A 19860-nucleotide genomic window follows, 5' to 3' on the forward strand; every position below is an offset into this window, starting at 1 on the left:
TAGGGCTGGACTAAACCATCCCTTAGTTATGCTGCTATAGGCCTAGGCTGCTGGGGGACGATGCACCAAACACATGTCCTCCTTCTTTCTTCTCTCTCCTCTCTCGCATCCTCCACTTTCTTTTCTCTGGCACAGAGCTCTTGCCCTCTAATTTCCTATATACTACTAGTCATACAATTCTGTGCTATTACTATGTAGAATGTTTACTGCTGTGTGTGCCCCCCCCCCCCCCCCCCCCCCCCCTTCCCCCCTCTTCTTGTGAGTATCTCTGGCCTGGAGTGGTGTGTTTCCTGTGGAGCTCTATACTACATCTGTTGTCGTGGTCTCATCAGCCTGCCCAGTCCTCATGGAATCCTGCAGTTATCCACTCCTACCTGAATGAACAATTCTCCAACCTGCCTATGATTCCTCTTACATTTTCAAACTGTCATGTAACATCATCAGTTTGTATCATAAGATTCCACATGTACACTTTAGTCAGATATGTGTATCTATGACAGATGTATGTTTATCTTGCTGTTCTCTTCTCTTCTCTCTTTGCTGTTCTCTTCTCTCTTTCTTCTGTCTGTACCCGGCTGGCCTTAGGCAGATGGGTCCCTCCATATGAGCTGGGTTCTGCTCGAGGTTTCTTCCTGTTAAAAGGGAGTTTTTCCTTGCCACCGTTGCCTTCAGGCTTGCTCTGGGGGTTTCAGGCCGGGTTTTTGTAAAGCGTCTTGAGACGATTTGTATTGTTATTGACGCTATATATACGCTATATATAAAATTGAATTAAAATTGAATGTCTCTCGACATGCCTTTTGTCATGTCTTTCGTCATGTCTTTTATCATGTCTTTCGTCATGTCTTTCATCATGTCTTTCATCTTTCATGTCTTTCATCATGTCTTTCGTCATGTCTTTTCACATGGTTGCTACACCCTAACTTGCTACAAGTACGATTAACGATAAAATACCCCTAGAGTCAGCGAGAGCAGGGGCGGAAGATGACTCAGTTTGGACTGACACGGCTTTTGACCCAGGAATGAATTTGACACAGAGTAGGCAAGGCACGTTACTGGAAGCTACTAGTTCAGATGGAGATGGAAAGAAGCAGCAGGTTTGTGTGTGTGGCTGGCAAAAGATAACAACAGTAAAGGGCCTCAGAATCCACCAAGGGAGGAAAAAGTGTTTGGCAGAGGGAACACAGGGACCCCGCATTGATAGCTACTTCTTAAGAAGTGCATTAAGTCAGTCGGTTGAAGTCCAGCGACAGGAGTTAACCCACAGTTTGCAGGACATCAGCACCCCTAATGTTGAGGCAGGTGCAAGCACTGAGGCAGACAGAGAGGCCAGCCAAAAAGGGAGAAAATTAGCGGTCAGAAAGCAAGGATCAAATGGCCAGGTGCATCAGATATTAGGCAGTGGGAGGACATCAATAGCGATTTGGTTAGTGTACTAGGTAGACTTAAAGGGACGGCGGAGAGTAAGTTGGAGAAAATGGGAGATCTTATTTATGGTTATGGTAAGGAAAGATTTGGTGTGGCTGAGAAACAGAAGAAGCAAGAGGGACAGGTGGTTAGATCCAGGCGTCAGCAAGAGATCGATAGGCTCGTACAGGAGAGGAGACTCCTTAAGAAGCAGTGGAGGAAAGCTACAGTTGAAGAGAAGGAAGGTATTGATTGTTTACAGGCAGATGTTAGGAAGCGATTGGCAGCATTAAGAAGGGCGGAGAACATTAGGAAAAATAGGAAAAGGAAAGAGCGAGCTAGATTAGCATTTTATAAGGACCCATTTAGGTTTGTGAAGTCACTATTTAGTAAGGAAAAGAATGGTAGCCTTACGGTACCAAAAGAGAAGCTTGAGGAGTACTTGGAGGAGGTGCATAAAGATATGGACAGGTTTAGAAAGTTGGCACTACCCTCTGATATTCCACCTATTGGTGAAATAGTTAGCCAGTGTGATGACAGCCCACTAAGGTGGAAAGAAGTTCAAGAAGTGGTAAGACGTGCAAGAGCCTCTTCAGCCCCGGGACCTAATGGGGTCCCCTACCGGCTGTATAAGAGTGCACCAGATGTGCTGAGGTTCCTGTGGAAATTGGTGAAAGTAGTATGGAAGAAACAGGTTATTCCCAAGGCATGGCGCAGGGCAGGGGGGATTTTTATTCCCAAAGAGAGGGACTCGTTGGAAATAAGCCAGTTTAGACTAATTAGTCTGCTTAATGTTGAGGGGAAGATTTTCTTCAGTGTTGTGGCACAGAGGTTGTCCAGTTACTTGGTGAAAAACAGACTAGTTGATACGTCGGTGCAAAAGGCTGGGATCCCCGGCTTCTCTGGATGCTTAGAGCACACCAGCATGATTTGGCACCAAATTCAGTTAGCAAAGCAAGAGAAGAGAGACCTGCATGTTGTATTTTTAGACCTGGCTAATGCTTTTGGGTCAGTGCCACATAGTTTGTTATGGGAAGCATTTGACTTCTTTAGAGTTCCAGGTAGTATAAAAAACTTAGTCAAAGCCTACTTTTTAGACATTTAACTCTGCTTTACCACAGCAGGCTGAGGCATTGTGTCATCACATACAAGAGCCGCTCCGATTGGCCCAGGTGTTCCTCTTCTGTGGAAGCAATGGCCGAGTCTGCACCGTAGGCTACGACCTCTACTACAGCTGGTCTAAATCATCGTTCACTAAATTGCAGGTAAGTTCGGTCAACCCATACTGCCTAGTTAACTTTATGTTCATTTATAGTGTTTGCAGTTTTAGCTTTGTCGTATTAATCTATACTGTTTATAAACAGTTGTTGCTACAGTTAGCATTGCATCTTTTCCCATCAGCTCGTTAGCTTTTGAACACAACCACCGTGCTAACGTTTACAGACGCTTTAACGTGAACAATTGTACACATTAAAGCGTTTATTAGACGTCGAAATGTTTGCAGGGAACACTGCAAACAACAGTTGTTCGGTCGCTATCATTATGAGAGCGATAGTAGTTATTCCTGTGTGAGACTTTGGCTGGCCGCCATTGTTGGGATAACTGTTCTTGTTGTTGTTTTCCGGCAATACAGACGCATTCTAAAAAAGCTGTCGGTGTTAACTGCCGTTTCGATCGCTAATCATTTGTCTTTTTCTACTTGTGCAGATGGAGTCATCCTGTTTCATAATCGGGCAACTGAGGACTTCATAAGGGCACTTTTTTTTTTACTTTTATTTTTATTATTATGTTATTATTCTATTTGTATTTATTTGTAGGCTATTGTTACATTTTTATTCACAGACCGAAGGTAATTTTATTTATTGTATTTTACCACTTTTTCACAAATTGTACTGCATTTTATGCTGCCTAAGACTGACGTTTGCAATAAAGATTGGGGAAAAAACTGTCGGGATTGGATTGTGATTTATTGTAGACCAGACTGTAGTCTAAAATGAGTTTAAGTTTAACGTAGAAACGACGTCTAGAAGACCACATTCGGACTACAACTGGCTCCTATACAGAGGTCCTGTGGACGTCAGTAACGGACGTTCACTCGACGTCGGGAAAAGACGTCGTCTGCTGTAACAGTCTGCACCTTCAGAGGACCAAACTTCGACGTGCAAAAACGACGTTGAAAAGACGTTATTTGAACGTGTCTTTGCGCAGTGGGCATCAACGGGGCGAATCATGGTAGATTTGTTTGTTTGACTCGTGGTTATTAGTTACTATATTAGCTGTTGATAGACATCGAATGGTGAGGGAAACAGGGTTGTGCAGTGGCGGTGTGGAGGGGGGTGACTCCAGGACGCTGGAAGTCACTGTTACGCCTTCTCGAGGTGTCGTGGGCCTAAGTTAACGAAACATCAGTGAAGGGAGGTGCCCACTTGAAAACCCCAATGACATGCTGCATACTGCTGTTGTCTTCTTGTTACGTGGTAGCTATGGTTAGCTGCTGAGCGGGCCATACAAGCCAGCAGCGTTTAGTTAATGTTTTACAATGTCTGAACTATGCTGCTCAATGGGCTTACAAGCCAGCAGCTTTTACTTAGTTTATGTAGATTATAGGTTAATTGTCATATTATATGACCATAGGTTTGGTAGGGTGTCTTCAGCTGAACAAGGCCTCTAAATGTGTTTTGCCTGGGATTTTGGCACAAGGGATTATAACATCTTATCCTGTGTATTACTGAATGCTGTCATGGTTTCTGTTTATTGTATTTTGTTAAATTCCTGTTTTTTCAAAGTCAGTCCTGTCATGGTTTGTTTAGTTTCTTGGGTTTTCTGTACATACAATAAGTATTTTGTTAAGTTCCTGGTTTTTCATAGTCATGATTAATGTTTAGTTTTTCTGTTCTGTTTCCTGTTTTATTTTGTTAAGTTCTGAACTTCCTGTTTTTGTTACTCCATGTCTCCATGTTTTCTTTTGATTAGCTCATTGGTTTCACCTTGGTTTATTGATTTGCCTCACCTGTGTCTCGTCACCCCTCTATTCCTCGTGTGTGTGTGTATATATATAGCCCTGCCTTCCCCTTTGTCCTTGTTGCGTCATACTGCTTGTTTCCCAGGTAGCATGCCAAAGTTTGTTTGTGTTTTCTATGTTTGCCATGCCGTAGTTTCATGTCTTATTTTAGTTTTCATAGTGTTTTTGATTTTTGTTTTCCTGCCACCTCGACAGCGCCTTTTGTTTGTTAGCATTGTCTTTTGTTAATTAAAAACCCCTTTTTCGCCTACTCCTGCCTCCAACGTACTGCATTTGGGTCCTAAAACTCGAGACTGTCCTCCTCGAAAAAACGGCCACGTGAGTCGTGTGTACAACTGCGAATTACGACCTCATGTTACGTTTCAAAGTTCAGCAACCCCTAGCGGTCGAGTAAATATCGACACTCCGGTCACAGTTGTCGTTTTGCATGCACACAAATTACGACTCACTGTTACGTTTGAGGGTGAGTAGCTCTAGAGCTGTTAATACGTCACTTAATTAAGTTTTAATATTTTTTCGTGCGAGAAAGTAACCGTGTAGATCCCGAATATGTGATCAGTTTATTCAAATAACGCCTGTTTGGAAGTTTGCTCGGACGTTTTCGGAGAAGTGAAGTGCCACCTGTGGAACCGGGGGCGGCGGGTCATCTCAGAGACGAGCCGCCGGCCTCCTGAGATGATCGGCCGGTCAACCTCCGTCGTCATCCCGGGGTAGAAAACGAGCCGATTAGTGTGAAAATACTACCCACACCCTCAAAGTGAATGCTACTAATGCCGTGTTACTCAATGCATTCGTTAAACCTGGTACATTTTGAACTGTCTTATTAAAAGAAGGCTTATGAGATCGGCAGAAGGCCTAGTGACGTAGTTGGACTCATTCGATTCCTGTCTGTAGCTGTCCGCCGTGGATTGGCTGCGTTCGGTTTCTGCCGCTCAACCAAGCTACAGCAAAGCTTCATAATATTTTCAAATAAATGACTCAAATGCAGTGTTGTGTGTCATTTCTTAACTTAAAGCAACTATAATCACTGCCATTACAAGTTCGGCTGTAGTAAATATTTCATGTGTTAAGCAGATAAACCAATCCTAACCCTATCTACTGTTCTATAAAGCCGGAGAACCAAACTGCATTGCTCTTTGGCGTAAATCTATATTGGGCGGTTCTAAACACATCTTAAATAAACTATCTTTACTTTTTCTTAACATATATCAACTTAAAGCAATGTCATCACTAGTTCGGCAATACTAGATATTTAATGTGATCAGTGTATATATCTTTTTTACAACCCTATTTTAACATACACTATATTACCAAAAGTATTCGCTCACCCATTCAAATGATCAGAATCAGGTGTTCTAATCACTTGGCCTGGCCCCAGGTGTATAAATTCAAGCACTCAGGCATGCAGACTGTGAAACAAGACATTTGTGAAAGAATGGGCCGCTCTCAGGAGCTCAGTGAATTCCAGCGTGGAACTGTCATAGGATGCCACTTGTGCAACAAATCCAGTCGTGAAATTTCCTCGCTCCTAAATATTCCACAGTCAACTGTCAGCTCTATTATAACAAAATGGAAGCGTTTGGGAAAAACAGCAACTCAGCCACGAAGTGGTAGGCCACGTAAAGTGACGGAGAGGGGTCAGCGGATGCTGAAGCGCATAGTGCAAAGAGGTCGCCGACTTTCTGCACAGTCAATTGCTACAGAGCTACAAACTTCATGTGACCTTCAGATTAGCCCAAGTACAGTACGCAGAGAGCTTCATGGAATGGGTTTCCATGGCCGAGCAGCTGCAGCCAAGCCACACATCACCAAGTGCAATGCAAGGCGTCGGATGCAATGGTGTAAAGCACGCCGCCACTGGCCTCTAGAGCAGTGGAGACGCGTTCTCTGGAGTGATGAATCACGCTTTTCCATCTGGCAATCTGATGGACGAGTCTGGGTTTGGAGGTTGCCAGGAGAACGGTACATTTCAGATTGCATTGTGCCAACTGTGAAATTTGGTGGAGGAGGAATTATGGTATGGGGTTGTTTTTCAGGAGCTGGGCTTGGCCCCTTAGTTCCAGTGAAAGGAACATTGAATGCTTCAGGATACCAAAACATTTTGGACAATTCCATGCTCCCAACCTTGTGGGAACAGTTTGGAGCGGGCCCCTTCCTCTTCCAACATGACTGTGCACCAGTGCACAAAGCAAGGTCCATAAAGACGTGGATGACAGAGTCTGGTGTGGATGAACTTGACTGGCCTGCACAGAGTCCTGACCTGAACCCGACAGAACACCTTTGGGATGAATTAGAGCGGAGACTGAGAGCCAGGCCTTCTCGACCAACATCAGTGTGTGACCTCACCAATGCGCTTTTGGAAGAATGGTCAAAAATTCCTATAAACACTCTCCTCAACCTTGTGGACAGTCTTCCCAGAAGAGTTGAAGCTGTAATAGCTGCAAAAGGTGGACCGACATCATATTGAATTCTATGAGTTAGGAATGGGATGGCACTTCAGTTCATAGAATGAGTAAAGGCAGGTGAGCGAATACTTTTGGTAATATAGTGTATGTGTTTGAAAACCGAAAAACTACAAATATCACGTGACTTGGTATCAAGCTACATGTCGCAGCTCAAGGGATTTGTAGTTTCTAGAACGATTAGTGATTTCTTAGAATAGGAGGATATAAATAATAAAATGAATACATAGCCAGGAGTTTAAGGGTGTGGGAAACACATTTCTGTGACCAGAATTTAAGTATATAATTGTCAAGTGGGTGAAAAGATATGTTTACCATTTTGAACAGCGCCCCCACTTTCTGTCTATATCCACTAGGTATAGTCACACAGCTGAGTTCATAAGCTTTCTAGAACACTTTGTCCCATGTCTATAGCCCCTTTTGATGCAGAATTACAGCCCTTCAGATCTTCTCAGAAGTCAGGGTTCAAAGGTCAATAGTTCAAAGAAGGAACTAACATATGCTATTCCCCAGGTTGAGACCTTTCCAATGATATCTTTATTATAGTCCTACAACAAAGTATGGATTTTCACATTTCATGAACACAGCTGTGCACAGGCTTAGATTCAGAGAGCCTTTTGAGGGCTCAGCCCATGATATAAGTATTTTTTTTAAACAATGAGAAAAAATCATGTAAGGTAATCTTATCTGACAGATTTACAACTGAATTAGTAATTTATATTGTATCTGCTCATTTGTTTTTGCCAATTAATTCCACCAGACATCTTGAACCGGTGTGTAAACTAACATCACAACAGCTATTTGTCAAGGGACTTCGAGTAAATCAGTTACACATGCCGTTGTTATGATGTCCAATAGGTCATTTCTGACATCTGTGTGTTTCAATGAAAAAACAGCATCTCAACAAAACACTAATGAGGATATATGACGGGGGCATTCCTTGATTTCAGAATATTGTAACTTCTAGCCTCACCTATAGTGGAACTACAGATTGGTTTATGCCTTTAACAATAAATGTTAATCAAAACTAAATCAAGTCTGAGTAATTAACAAGCAATATAAGCACAGCTGATGGGTAAGAATGTACTTCTCGATGCCATGGGCTTGTCTTTTATGTTGGCTAAGCTACTGTAATGGGTGTGATTGGATGAAGTTGTCTGTTAACACCTCACCCTTTTTTACTGAAAACAAACCTATTCAGGCTGCTAATTTATAAACTGTAAACAATCATGAAACTGAATTTAATGGAAATGAACACACAGAGACAGGTGGCAGGTATTTTATTTTAAAACATTACCAGACACTAACATTTATCATTCATGTAGCCTGCCTCTTCAAAGATCAAGCAAAATAGATCATAAAGCAGTTATATCAAAGAATATATAATAACTGATTTTCACTCTTGTCATCAATTAAATACCAGTCTGAATCAAACATTAAAAAGTAATTATTAAAAAAGAAACATGTCTATACTTGAACATTTTTGATTACCACAGTATGGCATAATCCCCTGTCAGTCTCCATGACTGTCATGCAACACAGCAACAATAACAAACAATGCAACACAGCAACAATAACAAACAATGCAACACAGCAACAATAACAAACAATGCAACACAGCAAACAATGCAACACAGCAACAATAACAAACAATGCAACACAGCAACAACAACAAAATCAATATGACTATTTCAGGATGTTAGCTTTGAATGTTGTCTTTTGGCTCCCAGGAGTTTTTCCACTTTGTCCCACTGCAAGACAGATAGATAGACAGCATTAAGTATTACTGTTAAATTGTTTGAAAATTATTGGAAAATGTACACTTTCCAATGACACATTGATTCCTCAGTTATGCAGGCATTTTGTAATCAGAATACCTGGTAAAATGATCCACATTCTGTATATGTATGCAACAGCCTATATTTGAAGATGACGCGATAAGTTAGTGTAGCCAAGTTAGATAAAAAAGTGCATTATGTAACACAGTATGCATGTAGTACACAACGTACATACTATGTAGTCAGGCACCTACAAGGTACAAATATGTCATGTTTTTAATTTGCAGTATAACGTTACTCATAATGCTTCTAACATCAGAAATATAATGCCTACTGCAGAAACTTATGTCTGAATTTGGTTTCCCAACACAAATCATAGTAGTTGTTCCTTAGTGAAATTGAGGGTCTAAGGACAGAGGATGTCACATACTGTATAGATTGTAAACCCCCCGGGACAAATTGAATTGATTTGATTTTGGGCTATATAAATAAAATTAGATTTGACTTTAAGTCCTTTTGGTGCTGGATGACATCAGCAAAACTGTCTAATCAAGGAGCTACCTGTCTGCTACTTCATGTTTACCCCTTATTTTCCAGTCAATATCTTACTATTATATGCATGTTATGTTCCTTTGTAGAAATCATGGCCAATCAAACAATGATGCAGGCTATGGGTTAAGAGAAGGTAATGAGACTGTTCTCACTGAAACAGTTTGACAGGTATTCATATAGTGATAATAAAATTACTGATGACACACTTTTAAATGATCCAGTGATCACTCTGACCTGTCAAGAGGGCCTCAGGTTCTCAGGGACCATGCTTGATTTCAGACATAGGGCAGTTATAAATTAATATATTACTTAACTACTTCAATACACGCTTTCTCTTCAGAACAATAGATACTGTGATTGGTAAATTAAGTATGTAAAGTATGATAATAGCATTTGAAAATCGGCTTACAGACACCAATGGACACCTCTTATCTGTCTGTCCTTTTCCATTCCAGGCTTTCACCTGTGCACGTCCTGACGTCTTCTGGAAGTCATATTTACATAGCTGTTATAGCTAGCTAGCGTTTGGCAAGCGTTGTTTAAATGTAACGTTAGCTCTTATAACGGTAATTTTATCCCCCGTAGTAATTCTAGATAGTATACTAGACAGCGAAACAACATTAAAACGAGCTGACAACATGTTATACTGTTCTCAAATGTCAATTAAACACATGCTGTACTTACCTTAATTCGTCCAACTATGACATACCGATGAAGTGGATTAATCCCCACAATCCGCAATAGTCTCCTGTTACCGGTAGGAGCGCTATTACAAGAAACGCTCCTATGGGTTGGAGGACTTGTTGAAAACTCCATTCTCCGCAACCCTACTTGACACAAACATCATCTCCAATAACAAAGATGTTGTTCCCTGTTGAGATTTTCATTGTCCATTTGTCAGTATGTAACGGAGTGTACTGTGCTTTCACATCAAGTCTATCTGGAAGTGGCCCATCGAAGTGTTGTATTTTTAAGGAGCTTGGTGCCACACCAGAAGTCCCGTCAGTAGATGCCCCGAAAGAAGTTTGTTCTGACAGTCGAATAATCTGAGCAAAAGGCCGATCTGGTTTTCTTACGAGTCTCTTTATCTTTTGGAGGTTATTTTCCCTGCGAAATGCTGAAATGCGATCCAGACAACCAAACTGCTGTACATCCATTGGAAAATGAACTAAGCCATGCACATTATACACAATAGAATCACTGCCGTATATCTCACCAAAACGTGATACAAAAGTTTTAAGTAGTGTATGAGAATAATGACTGTTGGACAATGAGAGGTCCACACTGATTAAAATAGCAATGGCAGTGGACAGCAACATGAAGTTGTTGTACATATTACTTGGCGAAATGAAGACAGAAGGGGACAGGGCCAATATACAGTAGAAACTGTCTGAATTCAGTGGCAAAAGATTCATCAGTCCTTAACATGCTATCAGTTAATGGAAAAGTCATCCGTCTGTTCACATATAGTCCTTGTTGCACACATTTTTCACAACCGTAGTTCTTTACAAATGCTTTTGCAAGTGCATCCCATATTACAGAGTTGAAGCCCTTTTCCAGTTAATGGAGCTCAACAACAAAGTCCTTTAGAAATTCATCAGCTGATTGTGGTTTGTTGTGCCCACAAAATAACGCAATAATGAAAGGCTCCTTTACTGGAACACTGACCAACAGTCCTAAAATAGGTCAAAGTTGAATGCTTGTGCTCTTAAACAATACTTATCTGCAACTTTAAGATAAAACAATCAGCAAGTGCGTCAGTGATCTGAGACAGTGTTCTTTTGATGGAGGATAATATGCCAAAATAGTGATACTGTCCCCAACCTGGTTCTGAATAGTGTACTGAGTATTAGTCTTTAGGATAGTTTGTGTGTCTTTTGGTAAGTGTGGGTGGTAAAATCTTAGTATACCTAAATGTGCTGTAAGAGCAACAAGTGAAATTCCAAAAGGTTAGGGCCCACAAACAGATTTTGTCTTTGAGACTACATGACTCAACACCTTCATCATTGGATTCAGATAAGTCTGAGCTACTACACTGAGGAAGGTCATAAATGGACGCATCCACGTGGTCAAAAGTATTTGCATCCATGTCATGCTCAGAAATGTTGGTGCCCATGTCGCTATCTGTTGCGTTGTCCTCCCGCAATACTGCATTTTCAATCACCCTTTCTACAGTCCGATCATCAGCATTGTCCAGCAAATTAATGCTGTAGTTATTACTGATTTTCTGTAGTGTTCTCTTAAGGTGTCTTCGTGCTAGCCTTCTCAGAGGGGAGGTAGAAACAACCTTTGCTTCCATTTTTTAACTTACGTCTTCACCAATCAGCACAGCTGTTGACCTACTGGGAGAAAAGGGGAGGTTTTTACAGTGTTTTATAACGTACAGTGCTGCTACTGTTGACTTACATTTAGTTAAAGGTGAATTTCGCAGCACATTTAGATTATTTTGTCCAATGACAGCATAGCCATTTACGTTTTCCAATGTGGCTGGACAAAGCTATAGCAGTACATACATGGGACTGTGTTAAGAGTAATATTATGTTACCTGCTTTAATGTCTGTGAAAGAGACACATCAATTAAACATGTTTTAGTACCAAGGCATTATGGGTATAATATAGTTTGATCTTAGTTAATGTCAAGAGTTAACTCCTTATTGTTTAAACAAGTATTGCTGCTGCAACAGAATCAATGAAGGAAGGCAAAGCCTCAGAAAAGTTGCAACACGACAGTAAGAACAATGAAACACTGACCAATAGCGTTAGCATGTGGTATTTAACTTGTGGCAGTTTGAGGCTAACAATTAACTTTTGTACAAACTAATGCTCGAATCAGCGCTCTAAAACGTGGAACTAAACAATGACAAACAATGGCAATTACTCCTCAAATAAAACTCCTCATGTCAACGCAACTTCTGTTTCACATCCAAGTCAAACTTTAATGAATTTCGACCGGCGGGGTGTAAAGCAACAGCCCTCGACTGGACTGGGAACTGGTTGTAGTTTTTTTTAGTGAGCCAAAATATGAAGGACAACACCAACATCCCCTCAAAAGGACTACAAAACCGTCTTTGTGTGCGTCATATGCTGCAGAGCAAAAGTTGATTCACGTTCACAATTTATTTTAGCAAAGGTTACAAGAAATTATTGAATGTGTTAATCTGAGTCTTTTGCTGCATTACGTCCTTGTAATAAAAATAACGTTAAGTTTGTCGTTATATCTGTGTCTCACGTTTACAAATTGGTTATGTTCGCGTTACAATTTGAAAACCCTCTCCTGTGCACCAAGCATGACTGACTCTTCGCAGCATTAACGCAACGCAATTTTGCAATGTTAGGCAACATTAGTTATCAGCGTATAACGTATGCTCTGTGCTAAAATTAATGTTGACACTTCAGACACACCGTTTGCATCATCAGCTAATGTGTTAATCAGTGTCATCTGCTGCCGTCCTGTCTGTGCCGTCCTGCCTATATAAATCACACCTGTGGTCCTTAGAGGTTACCAGTACTAGACTCAGTCATGTACACCTTGTCTTTTCTTTGTGCTTTGGGCCTCGTCGCCGCCCTCCGGGTGCCTGGCGCTTTGGCGCAGTCGGAACCCTTGGAAGTAAGTATTATCTCCTAATGTGGGAATTACCTTCTGTGTGTATGTTTTTGACTTGTTTTTGGATTTGTTGTGCGTTAAATTAACCTCTATTTTCTCCCCCTCTACTCTCTGAAAATCATCCCTGAAGGATGGTGAGTGTTTGCTGTTGGTAATTCTCACATCTTCACTAATGTTCTGTGTATTTATTCACTGTTTGTCATTTCTTTGCTTTAAATATATTCATTTAGGCATGGTCCTGGCCACTGCTATGGAGGAAACTGAGATCGTGGACAAGCATAATACCCTGAGGAGGGGCGTTCAGCCCACTGCCAGCAACATGTTGAAAATGGTATAGAGCTCAACATTAATATCATCATTTTGAATGATTCTGAGCGTGAACTGTCAGCTTGTTAGAGCTTGTAGCTTATCAATACACGTATAAATGATACGCAACATTATTCAGCGTGAATGTTGTACTTGTCTGCATGTGCTGCTTTAATGGCCACTCTGTCCCCCTGCTCCACACAGAGCTGGAACACCGAGGCTGCAAATAATGCTCAGAGATGGGCCAGCACCTGCTCCATGAGACACAGCCCCCAGAGCGCCAGAAAGATCAGCAGTGAGTTTCTCCCTCTTCTTTTTGATATATAATACAAAAGGTCCTCCATACTGTCACTCAACATGCACATGAAAGAATTAGTTTGGATTTGTTTTGACTGTTTTAAAAAGTAACCATGTCTCCTCAGAAGTAACAGTTACAGTGGTCGTTTCAATATCCTGTATATCACTCAGACAATGTGCAGTAGAGATGATTCATTTTCCTTCATGTGTGATTGTAATTTGAGCTGATTGTGGGGTTTTCAGAAGTCAGACAGAGACTGAGGTATCTCACATCTCTCCTCCTCTTTAACTTTAGCCAGCGGCTGTGGGGAGAATCTCTACATGTCCAGCTTCAAGAACACCTGGACCAACGCCATCCAGTCCTGGTACGACGAGGTGAAGGACTGGAAGTACGGAGTCGGATCTGTGAACGGAGGAGTGGTCGGACACTACACCCAGGTCCATTAGAGACATTAAGACTAATTTACATGCAAACTGGCCAATACAATATTGCTATAAACTGGAATGAGACTGATTTATTATTCTTTTGTGTCTGCACAGGTTGTTTGGTACAGGTCTAACCAGATTGGCTGTGCCATGGCCTACTGCCCCAACTCTCGGTTCAAGTACTTCTACGTCTGCCACTACTGCCCCCCGTAAGTACAGAACAGAATACGCCTCTTCATATTCTTTATTTGTTCCTCTTTTATTTACATGGCACGACACGATAAACTAATCTAAGAGCTATTCAAATACAGATAAATTATCGGTGTCTTTGCTGTTGTGTTTAATACTTGATGGTCTGGCCTACATTACAGTGGAAACTACCAGTTCGCTCGCCCCTACACCTCCGGATCCTCCTGCGCCGACTGCCCCAACGACTGCGACAACAAACTGTGCAGTACGTGACACATGAAAAGCTGGGAGATGCCACGTTTGCTGCATTGTCTGTCAATGAAAGTAGATGATTAGTCTGTGGAGAACGCATTTTAGTTGTTTTATTAAGAAACCTCAGAGGCAGAGCTGAGGGGGAAATGGGCCTTTCATTTGATTTACTGCTACATCTGACATGCTTCCTTCTCCTGTTCTCTCTCAGCCAACCCCTGTCCTTACATCGATCAGTACAGCAACTGTCCCGACCTGAAGAACCAGTGGGGCTGCAGCAACCCGGACGTGGCCTCTTGGTGCCCCGCCTCCTGCAAGTGCCCCAACCAGATCAAGTAAACGCCATGTACATGTCCACATGTGCTGTAACTCATCAGTCAGTCTAAATAAAGAAACAGCATTATAAAACCTGTGTCCTCGACTCAATCGCCTAACACCGCAACACAACCTCTTTGTGCTGTGAGGAAGTAAATAAGTTCTCGGGCTGTTTGACCTGCCCAGTGATAAATGCAGTTATTTAATCTGCGAGAATGAAAGGCATCCAAATGGCTTTTCAGATAGGCTCCCAAATAATCCAAAACGTACTGCACAGGGAATCATTTATTGTGTTTACCTTTCTTGTTTATTTGTCCTAAACAGCCAACAGCGCGTATCACTGCCTACTTAACTTTTATATTAGGAAATCACATTTTTAAGGCATGTAGTGTCTACTCATCCCCATTTCTTTTCACCATCTTCCAGTGTATGGGACTGCTTTATGCATGATTAATTGATATGGATGAATATCAAAATATGAAGGCCTAACCACGTTGTGTAAACTAACTGATCATGTTTTTACAATGCCAGTTATGCTGGTAAACTAAAATGTGAAGAATGTGAAGTCTGAAAATACATTTGTTCAATTTCGAATAATTCAGGTTCGCCCCCTCCAGGATCTGCATCCATGACAACACTGCTTCACGTTCAGCAGGATTTACACCAGTTAGTTTTCCTTGACAGACGTTGAATCAATATTAGCTCTTGTAGCCTGCTTTACACGGAACTATAACGTCAGACCTAGCTAACATTACATGTATAGTTAGCGAAATAACGTTCTTCAACCTGATTTTTATCATCTCAAAATCAGCATGGCAACCATAGTAGCATTGTGCTTTCATTATTATTTAATTTCTTGATAGATAGTTAATCAGTTTTTACCTATTCTTTCCTCGCGACTCCTCGCTCCCTCGCTTCGCGCCACTCAGTTTTCCGAACAACGCATTGACACTCATGTTACAGTCATTGTATATATATCATTTAGCAACGTTAGGCGGCATTAGTTATCAGTGTATGACTTGTGCCCCGTGCTAAAATTAACGTTGACGGATCCCGACAAGGGCAGACACACCGTTTGCGTCATAATACAGCTAATGTGTTAGTCAGATGCTAACAGTCCGCGTGCTAGCTAGCGCTTGGTAACGCTGACGCTCGATTGAATAGCATTTTCAGCCATGCAGACAGCTTACAACAGAAACACAGCCGTTATGCCACTGAATTAATTTTTTAGTATTTTTTAAAGTAAGAAACGTTTTGCAGCTCACTGCTGTGACGTCACGCGCCGACTGTTAATTTTAAAATGATGGCGCGTTTGGTCTACGCAGTCCGCCACTTAACAGCCCCTAAGCAATCATTTTTAGACTGTCAGCCTAAAGGTCAGGGCCACAACTTGTACAGAGGCGCTCACCAGGTGTGACTGCTATGCAAATCTGGCGACTTATGGACGGATCCGGCACAGTGTCATGTGCCGTCCTGCCTATATAAATCACACCTGTGGTCCTTAAAGGTTAGCAGTACAGGACTCAGCCATGCACACCTTGTCTTTTCTGTGTGCTTTGGGCCTCGTCGCCGCCCTGGAAGTAAGTATTATCTCCTAATGTGGGAATTACCTTCTGTGTATGTTTTTGACTTGTTTTTGGATTTGTTGTGCGTTAAATTAACCTCTATTTTCTCCCCCTCTCATCTCTGAAAATCATCCCTGAAGAATGGTGAGTGTTTGTTGTTGGTAATTCTCACATCTTCACTAATGTTCTGTGTATTTATTCACTGTTTGTCATTTCTTTGCTTTAAATATATTCATTTAGGCATGGTCCTGGCCACTGCTATGGAGGACACTGAGATCGTGGACAAGCATAATGCCCTGAGGAGGGGCGTTCAACCCACTGCCCGCAACATGTTGAAAATGGTATATAGAGCATGAACTGTCAGTTAATATAGCTTGTTAGAGCTTGTAGCTTATCAATCAATGTTGTACTTGTCTGCATGTGCTGCTTTAATGGCCACTCTGTCCCCCTGCTCCACACAGGGCTGGAACAGCGAGGCTGCAAATAATGCTCAGAGATGGGCCAACAAGTGCTCCATGAGACACAGCCCCCAGAGCGCCAGACAGATCAGCAGTGAGTTTCACCCTCTTGTTTTTGATATATAATACAAAAGGTCCTCCATACTGTCACTCAGCAGGCTCATGGAAGAATTAGTTTGGATTTGTTTTGACTATTTTAAAAGTAACCATGTCTCCTCGGAAGTAACAGTTACAGTGGTCGTTTCAGTTTCCTGTATATCACTCAGACAATGTGCAGTAGAGATGATTCATTTTTCTTCATGTGTGATTGTAATTTGAGCTGATTGTGGGGTTTTCAGAAGTCAGACAGAGACTGAGGTATCTCACGTCTCTCCTCCTTTTTAACTTTAGCCAGCGGCTGTGGGGAGAATCTGTACATGTCCAGCAACAAGAACACCTGGACCAACGCCATCCAGGACTGGTACAACGAGGTGAAGGACTGGCAGTACGGAGTCGGATCTGTGAACGGAGGAGTGGTCGGACACTACACCCAGGTCCATTAGAGACATTAAGACTAATTTACATGCAAACTGGCCACCGCACACTTATAATACAATATTGCTATAAACTGCAACGAGACTGATTTATTATTATTTGGTGTCTGCACAGGTTGTTTGGTACAGGTCTAACCAGATTGGCTGTGCCATGGCCTACTGCCCAAAATCTCGGAACAAGTACTTCTACGTCTGCCACTACTGCCCCCCGTAAGTACAGAACAGAATACGCCTCTTCATTTTCTTTATTTGTTCTTCTTTTATTTACATTGCACTCCACGATAAGCTAATCTAAGAGCTATTCAAATACAGATAAATTATCGGTGTCTTTGCTGTTGTGTTTAATATCTGATGGTCTGGCCTACATTACAGTGGAAACTACCAGTACACTCACCCCTACACCTCTGGACCCTCCTGCGCCGACTGCCCCAACGACTGCGACAACAAACTGTGCAGTACGTGACACATGAAAAGCTGGGAGATGCCACGTTTGTTGCATTGTCTGTCAATGAAAGTAGATGATTAGTCTGTGGAGAACGCATTTTAGTTGTTTTATTAAGAAACCTCAGAGGCAGAGCTGAGGGGGAAATGGGCGTTTCATTTTAACAAAGGTTTAACAGAACAGTTGGAGCATTTCTGCAAAGCTGTCTGAAAATATATATGGCTTAACATGCTAACCTACTCTGCTCTATACCTCCTGTTTTTTTATGTAATTATCAAGCTGGTAAAAACATCACTAGGCCATACTAATTGAGATTTAACCCAACCAACCAGCTCGTGTGTGCCTAAAGACACAAATCCCCTCTGAAGAGCGAGTCCACATGAGTGTGGTTGTTTATTAGGTGAGATCTTTTAGTGGGAGATCAGGAGAAGGTCTTTTAACTTTTACCCAGGCGCTCCTCGCCCATCACTTTGTAGCTGATCGCTTGCCGCTCATGGACGGTCCAGGACCTCCTTGTGTAAATCCAGTCGTTAATGCCTCAAAGTCAAACAAGCAGAACATAAAAATGTTGCTATGAATGGACAGAGCTGGCTCTTCTTGCCATCACCGCTCTCTACTTGAAAAGAAACTATAGTCAGTGACACCGGTGCTCCTTCTGTTGTGACTTGACGCTCCAAACTAACTGTCAGCGTGGTGAATTTGGTGCACGGCGTCTCTCTGCAGTAAACGTTTGGGGAACTCTGTGTTTGAGTCTCATGTTAATCAGTTTCTACCATTGATCACTGCCTCAAAAATGACTGAGTTCAACTTGGTACCTGCCCACTTTGCCTCAGCAAAGGTCTTTATTATTTACTCATCACTGCTACAGCTGACATGCTTCCTTCTCCTGTTCTCTCTCAGCCAACCCCTGTCCTTACACCGATCAGTACACTAACTGTCCCGACCTGAAGAACGAGTGGGGCTGCAGCAACCCGGACGTGGCCTCCTGGTGCCCCGCTTCCTGCAAGTGCACCAGCAATGTCATCTAAACGCCATGTACATGTCCTCATGTGCTCTGACTCATCAGTCAGTCTAAATAAAGGAACAGCATTATAAAACCTGTGTCCTCGACTCAATCGCCTAATACCACAACACAACCTCTTTGTGCTGCGAGGAAGTAAACAAGTACTCGCCTCAGGTTTAATATCTCGGGCTGTTTGACCTGCCCTGTGATTAGCAGAGATTAAAGGGGAAATTTACTTTGGCACACCAGCTCTCTGGATAAACACCGCCCGCAGGGGCAGGTGGCCTTTGGCTGCATGTGAGGTGTAAAATCACAGAGAGGAAGTGGAGCTGACTCGACGGGGTGGATTTGGAGAAGGGTGGAAGGAAAAGTTAATTCCACAGAGATTTTCCAAAGAGTGGCTGAGAAACACTCACAGTATGAGATCACTAATAGAAATATGTTTTTATCTTTATGAAATATTTAATATTCAGGATTTAAGCTTCCTGTCCTGGCCTTTAGTGTGACAGTGTTTGTACATTATTTAATATTATGCACAATTTTACATATATTTCAGTACATTTCAGACAGGAATATATACTTTTTACTCCATTTAGTTTATCTGTATTCTTTATTTGATCGTTATTATGTATATCCTACAAAGGTTTTATGCATTGTTAGGTTAAATAATCTTGTTTTGTGAATATTTGTGCTTGTTCTCAGCACAAATCAACTATTTTTAACTCTCTTTGTAGTTCTAATGCAGAAATTGGCCATTTTTTTTCACATCTCTCCACAACATTACAACACACTATGAGACATACACCCAGTGGCCGCTATATTAGATACACATGAGACATACAGTCAGAACTTGTGGCTTTAATTAATGCGTTTTAGCACTGATCTGATAGTTGCTGTACTGAACTGGATCATAATCAAACTTCCCCTTCTGCATAAATTAAATAGAAACACATTCTTGATATAATGACCAGCCCTGCACAGACTGCATCCTTCTACTCTGTCAGCTCCTTTGAAAAGAAAAAGATGCTTCTCCTGCTCTTCCACATCTGAGGCCTAGAGCGGGCGCCTCTCCTCAGGGGTCAGCCACGCATGTTCAGGCTGCACAGGGGGGTCCTGGTTCAAATGAGGCCGTGCTTGTACGAGCACCGCTCATGATCTGCAGGGACCCATCAACCGGCTCGTGTGGGAAGCTTGTCTCGAGTTTCCACTCTGCGCTTGGAGTGGAGGTTTTGTTTTCCCTTTGGCTCATAAAATA

The 19860-nt window shown here is 42.0% G+C and overlaps 2 protein-coding genes across 2 annotated transcripts; both read left to right on the forward strand.

The window, feature by feature from the left end:
* Positions 1-12997: 12997 nt before the first annotated feature.
* Positions 12998-14765, forward strand: LOC311499347 (serotriflin-like). Its single transcript, XM_084560303.1, has 6 exons — positions 12998-13153; positions 13333-13423; positions 13721-13863; positions 13966-14060; positions 14223-14305; positions 14501-14765. Exons 1-6 carry the CDS (start codon positions 13055-13057, stop codon positions 14626-14628), a joined length of 639 nt encoding a protein of 212 aa, XP_084416429.1. The 5' UTR covers positions 12998-13054; the 3' UTR covers positions 14629-14765.
* Positions 14766-16411: 1646 nt separating this feature from the next.
* LOC311499429 (cysteine-rich venom protein-like) lies at positions 16412-18977 on the forward strand (the record flags this gene model as incomplete). The annotated part of the gene is made up of 6 exons (XM_084560379.1): positions 16412-16510; positions 16631-16721; positions 17018-17160; positions 17276-17370; positions 17533-17615; positions 18503-18977. 6 exons carry the CDS (start codon positions 16412-16414, stop codon positions 18628-18630), a joined length of 639 nt encoding a protein of 212 aa, XP_084416505.1. The 3' UTR covers positions 18631-18977.
* Between the last annotated feature and the right edge of the window lie 883 nt (positions 18978-19860).

This window comes from Chelon labrosus (assembly GCF_963514085.1).
Source record: "Chelon labrosus genome assembly, chromosome: 14".
In the NCBI taxonomy this organism is placed as follows: domain Eukaryota; kingdom Metazoa; phylum Chordata; class Actinopteri; order Mugiliformes; family Mugilidae; genus Chelon; species Chelon labrosus.

What these genes read in the sequence shown, in the direction of transcription:
- LOC311499347 (XM_084560303.1), top strand. Translation starts at nt 13,055, where the DNA reads ATGGTCCTGGCCACTGCTATGGAGGAAACTGAGATCGTGGACAAGCAT. An exon ending in GAGCGCCAGAAAGATCAGCA is followed by an intron (nt 13,424 to 13,720) that starts GTGAGTTTCTCC and finishes CTTTAACTTTAG; the next exon opens with CCAGCGGCTGTGGGGAGAAT. An exon ending in GTCTGCCACTACTGCCCCCC is followed by an intron (nt 14,061 to 14,222) that starts GTAAGTACAGAA and finishes CCTACATTACAG; the next exon opens with TGGAAACTACCAGTTCGCTC.